This window comes from Natator depressus, chromosome 6, assembly GCF_965152275.1.
Source record: "Natator depressus isolate rNatDep1 chromosome 6, rNatDep2.hap1, whole genome shotgun sequence".
NCBI lineage: Eukaryota > Metazoa > Chordata > Testudines > Cheloniidae > Natator > Natator depressus.
The window spans coordinates 41,469,472-41,485,599 of record NC_134239.1 but is presented as its reverse complement, the minus strand read 5'-3'; the positions used below and the strand labels follow the sequence as shown (position 1 = coordinate 41,485,599).

The window sequence follows — 16,128 nt, the reverse complement described above, 5'->3', positions numbered from 1 at the left end:
TGAAAAATACTATTTCTTTTATCATTTTTACAGTGCAAATATCTGTAATAAAAATAATATAAAGTGAGCACTATTTACTTTGTATTCTGTGTTGTAATAGAAATCAATGTATTTGAAAATGTAGAAAAACATCCAAAAATATTTAATAAATTTCAATCGGTATTCTGTTGTTTAACAGTGCGATTAATCGCAATTAACGTTTTTAACCGTGATTAATTTTTTTGAGTTAATCTTGTGGGTTAACTGTGATTAATCAATAGCCCTAATGATTAGTGATTGAATGTCCTGAATTTTGTAAGCTCAATTGGGACACATTAAGAGGGCCTGATTTTGAGGGGGTGGGTGCTCAACATTTTCTTGGTTAGGTACCCAAAATCGCTTTTCACTTTTGAAAATGTAGGCCTCAGTCTTTCAAAGTGCCTAGTCATTCACAGAAAGAATAAGAATTTTATGACTGTGGAGACACCATTCCATTTACTTCAATCCCAATATTTTAAAAGGATCTACAGGTAATAATGAATCCAAGAACCTGCCTATCTTTAGGGGTTGAAGATAGAGATTCAGTAACATTATGTACACAATAGAGTTCTCAAAACTAATACAATTAATAGCATAGAGAAAAGGAAATATGTTGTAGAATTGATGTGGTTGGTAATTATTAATATGTTACCTGAATGTTTACATATAAAATGTATGCATATAATTTAAATTTGGAAAATGACTTGTCTTATGGCAATTTATAAAAATTGCATTAATTTCACAAAAATTGGACTTAAAAAAATACAAATATTAAACTCTAATATGGTGTGATCCATACACAAATATTTTACAGGTGATTAAGGCTGTAGAGTAAGAAACTTTTCTCTACTCTTAGATACACATCTTGTAAATACAACTAATGCCCAAGCATCTCAGATTATGCAAAAGTGTATTGGTGCAGATTATCTATCCCCAAACGCCCATTCAACAATATAAGATCATTTTCTGTGTATTCTGCGTGTGGGATAAGTTAGTATATGTAAAGAAACCAACAAACAAATTTAAAAGGTCCTGAAATTTCCTTTCATTTAACCATAAAATCCACACTATGTGCATAGTTATTGAACTGCTAAATATCCAGGGATAAATCCTGGCCCCATTGAAGTCAGTGGGAATTTTGCCATTGACTTCATCAGGGGCCAAAAGTTCACCCATAGTATACACTAGGGACCCAGCAAAGTGCTGAGCAACCTCAACTTCCGTTGTGATCGGGCCCTATAGGAAGCCACATACAGAGCTCGTGCTTTCCTTTACACATTCCCACACCTCCCTTGGGAGGCACACCCACATACTTTGAGAACTGCTGGTCTAAAACAATTGGTATATACGTTCTGCTGTATCCTTGTGATTTATTACTAGGTGCTGCTTTAAAACAAAAAAATTGAAGTATCAGTTTTTGTTATGGATGAAGTAACTACATTTCTTAGTTTTTTCCAGGCATATTCACTTCCTGGTTGTTTCTTTCCTCCTTCCTCCCAACCTCCACGCTATGTCTGTGGTTAATGTTACTCAAGAGAAGAATATATAACTAACCTTTAATTTGCAAGAGTTCATCCTGAATGCTTCAGAGCAGAATATGAGTTTATAAGAAAACTGTGGTGTATAAGTTATGTCCTGTGAATAGAATCAAAGTGGTCTTGTTGCCATTATGCCTTGCTTCCCAATTGCTATGCCATAGAAAACAGTGAATTATCTATTAATGGGCAGGGCCATAAATGTGCAAAAATTTATAGAATCGTATGTGTTAAATAGGAACCAAGTGTTTGTGAGTGAGGTTACAAATCATTTCAAAATATCTGTAGATTTAAATTCTTTCATTAACAAAATTATTTTATTCAGTATGCTCATTGGTGGCTGGACTGTTTCTGTAATTATAGCATATGCCTATTCTTTGATCATTAGAATGTTGTCCTCCTCCCTACGCAGCTCAGATGTGGGGAGGGTTTGTCTGGGTCAGCAGGGGAAAGAAAACCTTTTGCCCCTTTAAAAATTACACACACATCCTTTCCACCCTCCCCATGGGCATTCAGGCTCCCTGTGGCTTATTAGTTGGACAGAAGGGTGCAACATAAGCCTCTCTTGTGTGCCCATGGGTGCCATTCTGCACCATAAGAAAAGCTTCCATCCTCCTCACCTTTGGGATTAGAGTAGAACTGGGTTTTGAGGTCTTGCTGTGGGCATCATTCTAGTTTGTCTTTTTGGGCTTGGAAAGTCCTTTCTCCACACTGTCAGATTAGTCTGGGCTATGTGGGGGTGTGTGTATTCCTCTCAGCAGCCTAGGGACCCATGGGTAGGTTAGGTTGTAAAAGTCATATTTTTACAACTTGACAGGTGTCCAATATAGGTACTTGTTCAATAAGGGTTAAATTCCCTGATAAATCAGAATTGTAAGAAGGTTAGGAAAGGGCTGACCTAAAGACAGTGGGAATGGGGTCCAGGTTTCTAATATTTGCTACAGCAAGGAGACAGCATCTTCTTCCACACTTTCCCTAACCCCCATGCCACGGGGAGGTGTTGGGGTCCCAGCAATGATACTGGGACCAGGTTAATTGTTTGGGGTGCTGACAGCAGCCATCCACCAAGTGAAACAAAGTAATAGGGGAGGCTGATGGCAGCCCTCCGCCAGTTGGCATGGATTTTAAAAGAAGGATGACCTGCTTTGGATGAGTTATTCCTGGGTAATTTCGATATGTGTTAATTACTAAAGTTGTAGCCTTGTTAAATTGCATTCTTGGTATTTTATTGTTTTTCGTGTGGTGTCTGGGGCAAAGAAACATGAAAACGTTTCTTAGAGAGGTCATTCCTTACTCAGTCACCAAAAAGGAAGTGTCGTTCGAGGCACTTAACTGTTCACCACACACCTGTCTGTCAGCTATGTTCACGTACATTCTCTGAACATATCATCAGCTTGCAGCTTTTCAAGAGGCCCTACTATACTCATTTCAATGATATGTGTGTGTAGAGTTATAAGATGTGGATTGCAGTTGAGAAGTGTCAGAGTGCGTAACCATTTTCAGTGGTTTAAATAAAAGGAATGAAAACTAAATGGTTGGTGAACCTGTTATCTGTACTGTTAGTTCAGATAACACTCTTCTTTTGTACCTTCTGCCCAGATTGCCCAGTTAAAGCTACTAACACATTGTTTTACTTTGAAAAGATATAAAATATATTTTGGTAATTCAGGCAATCAGAAAATTTAAGCTGCAGCATTGCATTTTCTTGTATTTGCTGTCTTCAGAATGTATGTGCTCAGAAAATAGGTAGAAAGACTTAATTTTATGTAGAGCCCAATTTTCCAGATAAATTTGGCTAAAACAGCTTAAACTGTTTTTCCTAATGGGGTTTACTAACAGATAATAAGCCTATTTTTCATATCTTTGATAATTTAACCTTTGTTAAATGCTTAGAAATTATCAATAGGAAATCAGACACTGTTGTAACCAGGATACCTTCTTGCCAGCTCCTGTTTTATCAGTTACTAGATGGCTAAACAAAAAAGGATAAGAACAAATTGTTTAAACCCATTATCAGAATTAAACAGTGTTTAGTAACAAAGCTAAAATTAAAAAATGACAACATTTCAAAATAAAAATAATATTTGTGGCTTTAAAATATTGCCAGAATGATCATGTATTTTATTATGGAGTTACAGTATATAATCAACATTTTCCATGTCCATATTATAGTGGGCTAGTTCAAGGTCAGACAAACTATATTTTAGACACAAGCAAAAGAAATCCTATTGTTCGCATTCAAAAATAAGTTAATTTGTAGAATGTTTAGCTTTGTTTCTTGAATTCTTATTCTGCTGTGAAGCTTTTTATTTCTTAGCAGTAAATAAGGAGTTCTTTTTTTTTTTTTTTAATTTCCGTAACGTAGCAGTGCACTAGTTGTGAGCACAGAAAGTGGTTACATGCAGGGTTGACAGTGGAAAGAAGCTACACTCATTTTCCATAAGTTTTATCGAAAGCTCCCAAATACATTGTTTCACGCACACATTGAAAATACCAGAGCATGGTGGCAAAGGCAACAGATCACCTTTGTTGAATAGATAGTGGTGTCTTGAGTAGATAAGGTGTCTTCCAGGCAATGATTACAGCTGGTGCTAGGGAATGGTTGACTGGAATTTATCCAAAAAATTTGACTTTTTGTAGTTGTTCTATTCTGGTTTGAGCTGCAACTTCTGTATAATATGGTAGGTGGTCGTTAGACATTCCTCATGTAGATTGTGTACTGCTGCACTTATTTGCAGGTGTGCATTTCATATGCAATATTCAATTAAAGTAAATTGAAACATAGAGTAACTCAATTTAACTGATAATGGTTGAATGACTTGGGGCTACCAAAGGGGTTAAAGAAAAAACAATAACCAAAAACTGAAGTATAATTTTGACCCAGGAGTAAAACTCCTGCAATCTAGTTATATATGAGAATATTTTAAAGGTTCTGTTAAATTTTTTAAAATGTGATGACAGAAGACATTAAGATGTTATTAATCTACTGTAAGAACAGTTTTGATTTCATCATTATACAATAAAAACTCCATGCAGCTAAATTCAGAACTGTATATTTGCTAAAAGCTATTTTTAAATTAAAGCACCTTTTCGTTTCTGAGGTGAGCAATATGTAGCTTTAAGTGTTTGAAGTGTATTTTTTTTAAAGCCAGTTAATTTAATGCTCACTGCTAATTTGAAACAGTGTTTTGTTTGTTTGTTTGTTTGTTTAAGAAACTGAGCATATGTTTGCCTGAAGTCTGACTTTTACGTGCTCCTCACTTGCGCACACACACACAGTTTATTTTCTCTCCCCAAATGTGTGTACGCAACTTAGTCAATTTTAGTAAAATTTATGTTCAGCAATGTATACTGTGAAGTACATTCAGAATTAAAATATTGTTAACCTTTGCTAAACCACAGAAGTAGCCCAATATTGTCAAACTAAACAAATGTTAAAATTAATACAGAACGTGATAATATATTTTCTAAAGTCCTTAGGTGACTTTGCAACCCAAGTCTCATTGAAAGTCAATGGGATTTAAGTTCTTAAAGCTGTAATCCTATAAAGATTTAGGCACATGCTTAACTTTATGTACAATGAGTAGTTCCATTGACTTCATTGGGATTACTCAGAGTGCATAAAGTTAGTCGCCGATTCTGTGAAGATTTACTCTTGTGCTCACTTTAAAAATGGGAGTTAGGCTCCTAAATTATTTAGTCACTTGTGAAAGTTTTATCCTATGTCTTCCAAGTAACTTACAAACAAATTAATCCTCACAACTCCTCAGTGAGGTAAGTGTAGAAGAATTGTTATCCTTAAGGATATATGATAAAACTATATTATACTATACTGTTATGTATTTTAAGCTTTATTATGGTATAAAAATAACAAAAGGAAAATAAAACATAAACTGCACTGAATTTTCTTCTTAATCCATTTAAATGGAAAGGGGCTGATGGTAATTTTTTATTGTTACTGTGATATGTATGAAAATTAAAATGGTAGAAGATGAGCTCAGGTGAACAGGATATTGATCAGGTGTACTTGAAATAGCAGTTCATTAGGTATGTGTTAATTATATGAGATTACTTCTGAAATGCTATGTGGTTTCATATTTTAAATTGCTTATTAAATCATTAATTTTCTAGGAGGTAAATGAGCCTTACATTGTCATCTTAATCTCTGCAGATTTTACCTTTCACATGTCATCAGGGCACTTAAAGCAATCACAACTGGCTTTCTAGAAATACTGTATTAACATCTAGTTTGTTCAAAGAAGATTTATTGCTTCTACTCTGTTCTTGTTTCTATCATGTGTCTACCAGTTTCAGGCTTAAAACTGAATCTGTTTACTTTCTGTTTACTTTTTTGTATGACTAATATAGATTCATAAAGTATCAGAATGTTTATTAAATTAAATTATCTTCTCACTGACAGTAATATGACCTGTGGTTATACCAAGCTGCTTCAATCTATCCAGAGGATCATATACCAAGAAGGATTTGATGGATCCTATCCCCAGGTACTGAGCACCTTCGGTGTCTTCTATAATCATGTAACTAATGTTGTTTTCAAAATTCTCTCTAGGGTTACACATGAAAGATCTTGGAATAATTAACAGCCAACAAGCTGTTTCTAAGCGTTGCTGAAGTAAACAAGTAAAGTAAATAGAGAGGCTGGTTCATATGTTAATGTGTATTCGGAGTTTTACTTAGTTCTCAACGGATATGGGTAGGCTGTGCAAATTAACTGTAAACCAACATTTTTTTAAAAGGCTTATTCTATGCTAGTAGCTACTAAAATAGGTTGCTAAATACAATGAAACTAGGCAAAGTGTATTTTCTCCTGTAGAATTTTCAGATAGCTGTTTTAACAACATGGAGTTCAGAATTAATTCACAAAACTATTGAGAGCTAGCAGTGTATTCCATGCTGTCAGGTTTGGGGTTTGTTGGTAAATTAAAATACATGTATCTTTCAATAACAAGAATTGAAACACAAGAGCTTATTATAATGCCATTTTAACTTAGATTAACTATTCAGAACAGCTTACCTTCAGGCATCTCTGTAAATACTCATAAATCACAGCATGAATCATCCACAATAATTTTTTAAAGACAAGAATTTCAGAGGAAAACTTTTTCTAGTTTAACCAATGCTCAACTTACAGTTTTCTTTGTCTTATTCAATCAAGAAGACAGCTTCTTTGGAGTTCACCTAAATAAAATAATCAGTCATGTGTGGTGATGCTTAATTGATAGATAATTATATTATCTTCATTGTTGTTATACAATAGAAACTTTATTAAGGTAGAAGTTACCTATTATCGGTTCTGGAGAATGTCAAAAAATATAATGTGCTATATACTACTAGGCATTGAATTTAAACTATCTATGAGGGAAGACAGCCTTGCATTTTGTTTGGCTGCTTTTCTGTCTAGGAGCGTTTTTTTAGGAACATTAACTATATGGAATACTTGTGTGTTCATTTAGCTTATTTTTGCAGTTTTCAGTCTCTGCAGAGATTCATGGGCAAGCATGTTTTCCCTTTGGTGGCAGTGCCCGTCTGGAGAAGTAAATTGGTCCCTGACAGGCACCTCTCCCCACTTGCTGTGGTAACCATGGCAACAGGCATGTCATAACAGTTCCCACAGTACAGTATGCAGAGCTGCTCCTCCAACAAGATGACAGGTCCTCTGGAAGCAAGAAATCTTACAGAATGTAAAAAGCAACAGCACCAAAGTGACATGAACACCCTGGGAACCTTCAGCCAGCAATTAATGTGCTACTGGAAAAGACTCCAATAACTGTGTTTGTTTTTCTTAGGTGTTGGTTTTAGCTTAAATATAGAACCTATGTATATTCCTGAGAAACATTTATATTTTAATACAGAATGATGTAGTCCATAATTTTTGGATAATTTTTTGCAAAAAATGAGGACTAAAACATCAACTAACATTGTTTTAAGGAATAATCAAAATGTGCACTATTTTAAAATATTTTGTTATTATTAATAAAATCAAAACCAAAAAACTCCGTGCAAATAAATTCAGAACTATATATTTGCTAAAAGCTATTTTTAAATTAAAGCACATTTTAGTTTCTGAGGTGAGCAATATGTAGCTTTAAGTGTTTGAAGTGTATTCTTTTTGAACCAGTTAGTTTAGTTTAAAAAGCCATTAGATCATGCCTAGATGTTAATTTCTGCTTCAGGGAAGATATAGAGAGCTTAAAAATGAAAATGATTTGCTGGAGCTGAAATGTTACTTTTCTAGAGTAATCTTTTCCCTGTTCTCCACCTTTCTTCACACAGCATATTTTGCATGTTTAGGAAATCCTGTATAATACAACACTAATAAAAATACATTCAAATTTGAAATTAATTGAGGGCCAGATCATGCTCTGGGTCTGTGACCTATAGATCTCTCACTTCTTTGGGTAATTCAGCTGTTTCCATGGTATTGCCCTCCTTTCCCTTAACCAAGTCCTGAGAAGGGCTTTCTCTATGGCCAAATAGAAAGAGGGTGGACCTGGGACAGGGCTGCATCTCCCCTACTTCCCCTCCATCCAAAAAAACAAAAACAACCCTCTGTAAAATTGTATTAACTTCTGACTTGTGCCCCCCTCCACCTAGGAGAATCCTCTCTCATTGGTAGTAGCTTACGTGAAGCTGGAGGAGAGCCCACAAGGACATGTAGGCCCAGGGCTCTGATTTTGTGTGGACCCCACCTTGAGATTTACAGGGATTGGTGGCCAAAACCCCTGCTTCTTCAATTCAGTCAAGAGACAAACCTCATGGAGTTTCTAGACGTCTTTGCAAGTTGTTCCATGGTGGGGTCTGACCCTTAAGGCCCTTCGCTACTGCTTCAAGTGATAATCCACTTGTGTAGACCATATGTGGACATGTAGGCTCACCATAAGCCTGAATCTGGAAATTTTTAGCAGCAGTGTCCATTGGTCTGCACATGCCTAGTGGAACTCCTCATGCTCTGAACCAAGGGCATCAATGGCAGCACAGACCAACGCCTCTCCAATTCTTTCTTACCACTGTATGTCTTGAGCCACTGCATACAGGTGCTAAAGAATTAGGTCCTCATAAACATGTCAGAGAATGAAAGGCCCAAAGAAGAAGGATCTGGTTGTTCCAGCTCCACCTTGCAAACGAAAGAAGCAGTACCCCATGGTTCCTCCTGGCAGTCCAATGTTGGGATTCCGTCCAATGGTTCTGACATTCTCTGTGCGGGATCCCCCAAACACTAAACCTTTGGATGACTCAGATCCCCCGTTGCCACCTCAGAAGCCCCCCAAACACCAGGGAGGACCAAAACATTCACCTTGCCAGAGGATATCTTCACTTTGTCCTACCTACCATCTCCCCTGCTACCATCTCCAGCTCTTCTTCAAGACATTCCTACACCCAGGGGGACCACCCTGAAGGGAAGAATATTACCCCCTTCTATGTCTACATCTAACATCCTCCCACTTGTTCTGTTAGCACTGCTGGTAGAACAGGAGCCTGTCATCTCGTCCAGTGAATCTGATGCTCCTGAAGTGGCTTCCCTCCAAGGGAAACAAATCCTGTTGGAGATGAGGAAGGATTTGGAACCCCCCACGTACTTCTGAATACAGATATGCAGAGGATAGCTGGCATGAAATGCCTTGGGGTCCTCCCCTCTGGCTGATCCCTAATGGTACCATGGCAGCCATACAGCAGATGTCCTGGATCCGTGTGGGAATCACACCAAACCTCCTTTCCCAGCCAGTACCAACTGGCTTCATCAGAATTTGCGGAGGAGGAAGAGAGAGCCAGATCTGCTGGTTCCAACTAGTATGTCATCTTCCTGACCGGATTAAGTGAGTGTTCCATCATCCACCGGCCCACCCAATGATAACAAACATTACTAGCACTTGTTGCAGAGAGTGGCAGCCAAGCTGGAGTACCTCTCAAAGTGGTCCAAGACATGCAACAGGACCTTTTGGACATCCTCTGGCCCTTCAAGGGCAGACCTTTCAGTAAGCCAGGCCATCCTGAAACCCATTAGATCAGTATGGCACACCCTGCCTCTTGTGCCCCTTCCCCAAAGAGAGTGGTATTTTGTACCAGCTAGGGGGCAGTGTTTTTATTCACCCACCCAACACCGAACTCCTTAGTGGTGAAAGCAGCTACAGAAGCATCCAGGACAAAATATTCTAAGACTACTCCAGCTGACAAAGGTGCCAAATGCCTTTATCTCTTTGATGGGAAAGACTTCTCATCAATTAATCTCCAATTCAGGGTCACTAACTACCAGGAGTTGTTAGCAAAATAAAATTTTCTTAATTATTCCAAATTTACAGATTTTAAAGACGGACTTCTCCAGGAGGACAGGGCTCAGTTTCAAGCCCCCATTACTGAAGGCAGGCTAATGGTCAAAACATCACTAATCCCCTCTCAGGAAGAGGGCACTTCGTTTGCAGCCCTCAACATGAAATACATTTGTTTTCATATATTCACTAATTCCACAGGAAGTTCCTCAAATTTCTCATTGAGCTGGACCACTTCCAGTTCTGATACCCTCCATTCGGATTAGTTATAGCACCCATGGTGTTCACAAAGGTCCTTTCAGTAGTGGCAGCTTGAATGAGACTGAACGGTTTCACTGTCTTTTCATATCTCAACAACTGGCTTCTGATGAGCAGATTCAGCACGGGAGTCCAGTTGGCAATTACATTCCTGCTCAGTCTTCTGTCTTTCCTGGGAATCTGTGCCAATGATGAAAACTTTATCACCCCCCGTGAGGTCCATAGACTTCACAGAAGCATTCTTGGACTCAACTACAGCAAGAGCCATTGCCCAACCAAGAAATTCCACATCATGAGCGATCATGTAAAACAGGTCACCTTCAAACTTTGGACCACAATCAGGACTTGTTTCCTCAGCAACATAGTTTCGTGCATCCATGTTACAACATTTGCCAGGCTCCATCTCCACAGCATACAGATCTGCCTTGACTCCTTTTTTTTTCATGAGGAAAAGACAACATCAATGCCAAAGTGTCACTTCCACTCAAGGTTTTGTCCTCTTTCACCTGGTGGACAAGACTGAAGAAAGTAAGGGTGGGAATTTCTTTCCTCACCCCTACACTCGAGGCAACTATAGTCACAAATGCTTCCCTGTTAGGTTGAGGAGCTCATTTGAAGAATTATGTTGCACAAGGTATCTGGACCCTTCAGGAGGCCAGGATGCACATTTTGGTCTGCGTTGTCATCACTATGTTGGTGATCTCTCATTTTCTTTAAACCAAGGTTCTATGGTCCCAGTGTCTGAACTGGAATTTGGCTAGAAGTGGTGGAATGTGACTCAGCCCAGATGAGAAACAAGTCCAACAACTGTAGGAGTAGGAAGAGGCTACTATTAGAAGTTTAACAGACTTTTGCCAAAATGGTCCCGAGCCTTTGAGCCCTGATACTCTGTTAGCATTAGTGACTCATAGAGCCATCTCTTGCTGGCCAGGAGACTGCAACAGTTCCTCTCTAGTGTGGACCTGATAACAGTTGATATCTGTTACTTCTCGGCTCCACTGCTGCAATGAAGTCTACTTGGGGCTATCCTGAGGTTCACCCAGAACCTTCACTCGTCTCCTAAGTGGTTCAGGCCAGTCTAAGCAGTTTGCAATCAAATGCCCCCTCTTAAAGCCCTAAATAATCTAGAATCTCATAATATAATATTCCTTTTCACCATAGCCTGGGACATGATTAACATGGGCTGGTAATGGCTTACTGTTGGGAATCAAGTTTGAACAATCTGTAAGTTTAAAAATACGTTTAAGTCATTGGGAGTTATGCCCACTTCACTGTTTTAATTTGGTCCTTCAGGTTTGGTGACAGGACTTTCTCAGTTGACTTCTTTGGAATTATCTTTCCTTGGCATCCATTGGAGCTCAAATCTAGTGATCTTCAGGGCAAAGAGGCTGGTCAAGGATTTATTTTGCTTAGCTTTTGACTGACTGCTTTTGTTTTCTTCTTGTTTTGTGGTTAATTTTCTATATCTATAATGTCTAGCTGCCAAAACAGTAGTACTGTAGAAATTATTAAAGTTGATTTTTTTAATCTAAAATGATTTCTTTGACCATACAAGTTCTAATATTGTGGAATGTATTTAAAATTGTCAGTTCTACTCTCCAGCACAAATGTGTTGGTGCAGAAGTTTAGTCTACTACTTGCCTCATAATACAAGAATCGAGTAAATAATTAGTCTGTCGTAATATCTACCATCCACATAGAAATTATGAAACACAGAAAATATACTTTGTCCTCAATGAAACAAATAAGGTACTTTTAGCATTTTTGATATTGATATTATCTTGGAGTATAAAGTTCTCATACCCATCCTACAAAGAGGAATTAAGTGTTGTCCTATAAGGACTTGTTAGTCCTTAAAACAATTAGGGAACTAACTTTCTGATTCAGTTTTGTAAATGTGTTTATAAGCTGCTCTTTTTTATTTTAATTGACCAGAAAAGGCAAATTTTTTTGTTAATTGCAAAAGTTCAGAGCAAATCAAGAGACCTCCCATTTCTATTGATGACTTACCTGTGTATTATTTACTTTGTTGATATGAGATACTTGGAACACCATTTATTTTTGCTGCTGACTGTCCAGAAAAACTGGACAAAGCAGATTTCATAACCTATCCATAGTTTGTGAATTGCTTAAACATTACAGAAAATGGGGTTTTCTATACATTTTTGTACCCCATCATGCTCTCTGATTAGATTCTCAACTCTTACCTCCCCCCCACCCCCCGGCCGAAATTATGTAACAGTCCAACACTTCGATCAATGTCAGGCTTTGCTGTATTATCCTGTGCTAGGATGCTTGTACTGTAAACAGGTAATTTTATATATGACCACAGACCAGAGAAAAGTATGTGGAGCAATAATGCACCAGTACTTGAATATATTGCTTTCAGAGAGAACAAAAGAGATTCTAGTAGGTCAGTTCACTCCTTTATCCAGGAGAGTTGAATAAACGGAGTTTGATGCAGCTGTGTGTGTGTTTTATAGATGAGTCCTTAAAAGCCAAGGCCCTGTCAACTCTGCATGAACAGAGTTTTTGTAAGAATAACTGTTTGCGCTAATGTCCTGGTCAAAATTTCCCCTCTGTGTCTCAAACACTGCTGTGCAATGTGCTAGTTTTGTGTCTGGTTTCCACTCAGTAGCAGCTGTGCTTAGGCAGTTGGTGAAATTCTTCTTTCATATGTGGGTCTAGATTCACAAAGGGCACTTACGTAATTTGCTGCCTTGTGGAATTCCTAACTCTGTGTTAAGTGCTCGGGCTTTTTATACAATGCATGGAGACAGTTAGGTGCCTAAGAATAGGATTCACAGAAGTCAGGGCACTGAGCAGAGAGCTGCCTAAGATTGCCAATAGGAAATACCAAGGAGAGGGATGTTGCCTAAGGCTCTGTCCCTGAAATGTCCCCTCAGTATTCACAGCCATGAATCCTCTCCCTGGAGTTAGGCACCTAAGCCAAATGAATGGTTGAAGAGAGGGGTAGTGCCCTCATAACTTTTAGCCCAGTGGTTAGAACACTCACCCAGGATATGGGAGACCTGACATGGGTTTGATATTTTTTTTCCCCTTTTGGCTGATGTGGAGCAGGGGTTTGAACTTGAGTCTCCCACCTCAGTACCCTAATCACTGGGCTATGGAGTATTCTGTGGAAGGTCTCTCTCAATCCGTTGAAGCTGTTCCACTGTGTATAGTTAAATATCCATTGATCCAGAGAGAGAATGAGTGACTCAGTAGATCAGTGGTTAGGGCACTTATTTGGTAGGCAGGAGACCCAAATTCAAATCCTTGCTCCACATCAGGCAGAGAGAGAGAACTGAACCCATGTTTGTCACAACCTGGGTGAGTGTTGTAACCATTAGGCTAAAAGTTATAAGGGGACCACTACCACATCCATATCCTCCTCCATAGTCTGTTGTATGGTGTACATATGCTCAGAGAGGGCCTACTGGATCGGGTCCCAAAAGCAAGATAGGCAAGGGAATGCCTAGTTAGTGAATCCCTCTGGAGCTCAGGTATGAGTTAGGCAACAAGCTTCTGGGCAGAGTCAGGGCTTAGGTGTTTGAGTGCATGCCCAGCTGCCAAAAGTTATGTCCCTCAGGGACTTGAATGACAGAAACATAGGTGCGTCAGGATTCTAGGCATCTATTTGGTTAGGCAGTAGCTGAGCAGGGGTTTTATGAATGACAGTAGCATCTAAATTCTCCTTGTGAGTCTAGCCCAAGTAGTTTATCAAAGTACTCTGAAATCGCTTCGGATCAAAAGTGATGTAGGAATAGATAAGGATTTGGTAAATATCCAGGAATGAGGCATGAGTGACTTATTTGCATCTTATATTACAAACAAAAATGTTTTGTAAGAGAATATTTAGTCAGAAACCCAGTATGGACTCTCAGTATGATGAACAAGTTCCCAGACTGATGTAATCTTTTACCTGTCTGGTGCTACTACAGAGTTCATTAGCTAACACTCTCCTTTAAAGACTATCAGAAAGGAAATATATTATAGTCTCAATCCACCTTTCCCCTCAAATCCTCTCTCCTACACAAAAACGTGCACTCTGGATACATCTCCTGCCTATAACCTTAGCATCTTAATGGGACAGCTTCAGTTTAAAAATCATATTTCCTTCTTATTATTTAAATAACCCTTAAAATTAGTATAATAGAAAGAGATTATAGAAAATAATGCATTTTTCTCTTTATTTTTGCATTTGACAACTCCGTTTCATATAGTCAATTTAACTTTTTGGTGAATGATCCACACTCCCTCGTGCAAAAGGGTGTGTACCATCTATATTTACTTTTTTTTTTTTTCAGTGTATACATTCATTCAGTAAAAATAGTGCTTCTCCATTGCTCTAGTGGCTCCTTGAAACATTTGAAAAATAAAAATATGCAAATAGATTACTGCAAGAGACCCCTTCCCCCAGTCATTAATATAAATATTAAGGGCAGCTAAAACATACTTTTGATCTTTCTGTTCTTTCACCAGAGTCCTCCCCCATCTCTTTTGGCTGTGGAAGGCAAATGTGCTTTGTAGCATTCCCCAGTGTTCAATAAAATAGGACTCTTTCAGATTGAGAGGGCTGTAAATTCCTAACATGAGTGACCATCAGTTGCCCTGCCAATTACTCCTTTTGGGCTGTAGTTCAGGCATCCCTGTTGACTGCTAATGTGGTAGTATGGCAGAGGGAGAGAGATGGTCTTTCAGGTAAGTAGGTCCTAGGCAATTTAGGGCTTTATAGGTCAAAACCAACACCTTAAATTCTACCTGGTACCTTGTAAGTAGCAAGTGCAGATCCCAAGGAATGGTATCATGTGCTACCAGAAAGATGTATCCTATAACAAACAAGCTGCTAAATTCTGTACCAACTACTCTTTCTGGATTGATTTTAAATGTAGGCCAACTTACAGCACATTGCAGTAGTCTAATATGGAGTAGACAAAGTTGTAGATGGTAGTTGCAGAGTCTGAATCAGAAAGAAACTGATGCAACCTTCTGACTGTATGTAGATGGAAAAAGCCAGTCTAGCCAATATACCTGCTCTTCTAGTAGTAGCAACAGCAGCAGTAGAGCTGAAAGAAAGTGAACAGATAACAAGCAGCGGACAGTTGGGTACAGAAGGAGAAAAGAGGAGGACAAAAGAAAGGTGAACCTGAGAATGTTTGGTTGTTGCTCTCAGGCGCTCCCAAGAGACCCTTCTAAAGACAGAGGGGAGAAGAAAATCCCCTAACAATTTTTTTAAAGAAATTGAGGGAAATTAAGCAAAATCATAATATACTCTTTAAAAGGTGCTTTATCAGAACACTACCTCACTTTTAACAAGCTTTTGAGATTAAACAGAGCTCTTCTTCGGGTCCCTTGTTTCTTGTGGTTTCTTTCACCAATAGAAGTTGGTCCAATAAAAGATATTACCTCACCCACCTTATGTTTCTAATATCTTGGGACCAACACAGCTACAACATTACTTTAATTAGTCATTCTCAAAAAATTCAAATTAAGAATTTCCTTTTAGTTCCATTCCTTCTGTTAAACCAATACTTGATGATCAAATTTTGCATGTTGTCCCATTACGTAAGAACATAAGAATGGCAATACTGGGTCAGACCAAAGTTCAGTCTAGCCCAGGATCCTGTCTTCCGACAGTGACAAATGCCAGGTACCCGAGAGGGGATGAACAGAACAGGTAATCATCAAGTGATCCATCCCCTGTCACCCATTCCCAGCTATCCTGCCTAATAGCCATTGATGGACCTATCCTCCATGAATTTATCTAGTTCTTTTTTGAGCCCTGTTATAGTTTTGGCCTTCACAACATCCTCTGGCAAAGAGTTCCACAGGTTGACTGTGCGTTGTGTGAAGAAATACTTCCTTTTGATTGTTTAAACCTGCTGCTTATTAATTTCATTTGGTGACCCCTAGTTTTTCTGTTATGAGGAGTAAATAGCACTTCCTTATTTACTTTCTCCACACCTGTCATGATTTTATAGACCTCTGTCATATCCCCCCTTAGTCGTCTCTTTTCCAACCCGAAACGT

The 16,128-nt window shown here is 38.5% G+C and overlaps 1 protein-coding gene across 2 annotated transcripts in view; it reads left to right on the top strand.

The window, feature by feature from the left end:
* ELP4 (elongator acetyltransferase complex subunit 4) overlaps positions 1-16,128 on the top strand; it is a 263,256-nt gene that overhangs the window by 77,168 nt on the left and 169,960 nt on the right. For both annotated transcript variants that reach the window (XM_074955138.1, XM_074955139.1), the window contains exon 6: positions 5,974-6,058. In XM_074955138.1, the coding sequence (XP_074811239.1) occupies positions 5,974-6,058 (85 nt within the window). The remainder of the gene's footprint in view (positions 1-5,973; positions 6,059-16,128) is intronic.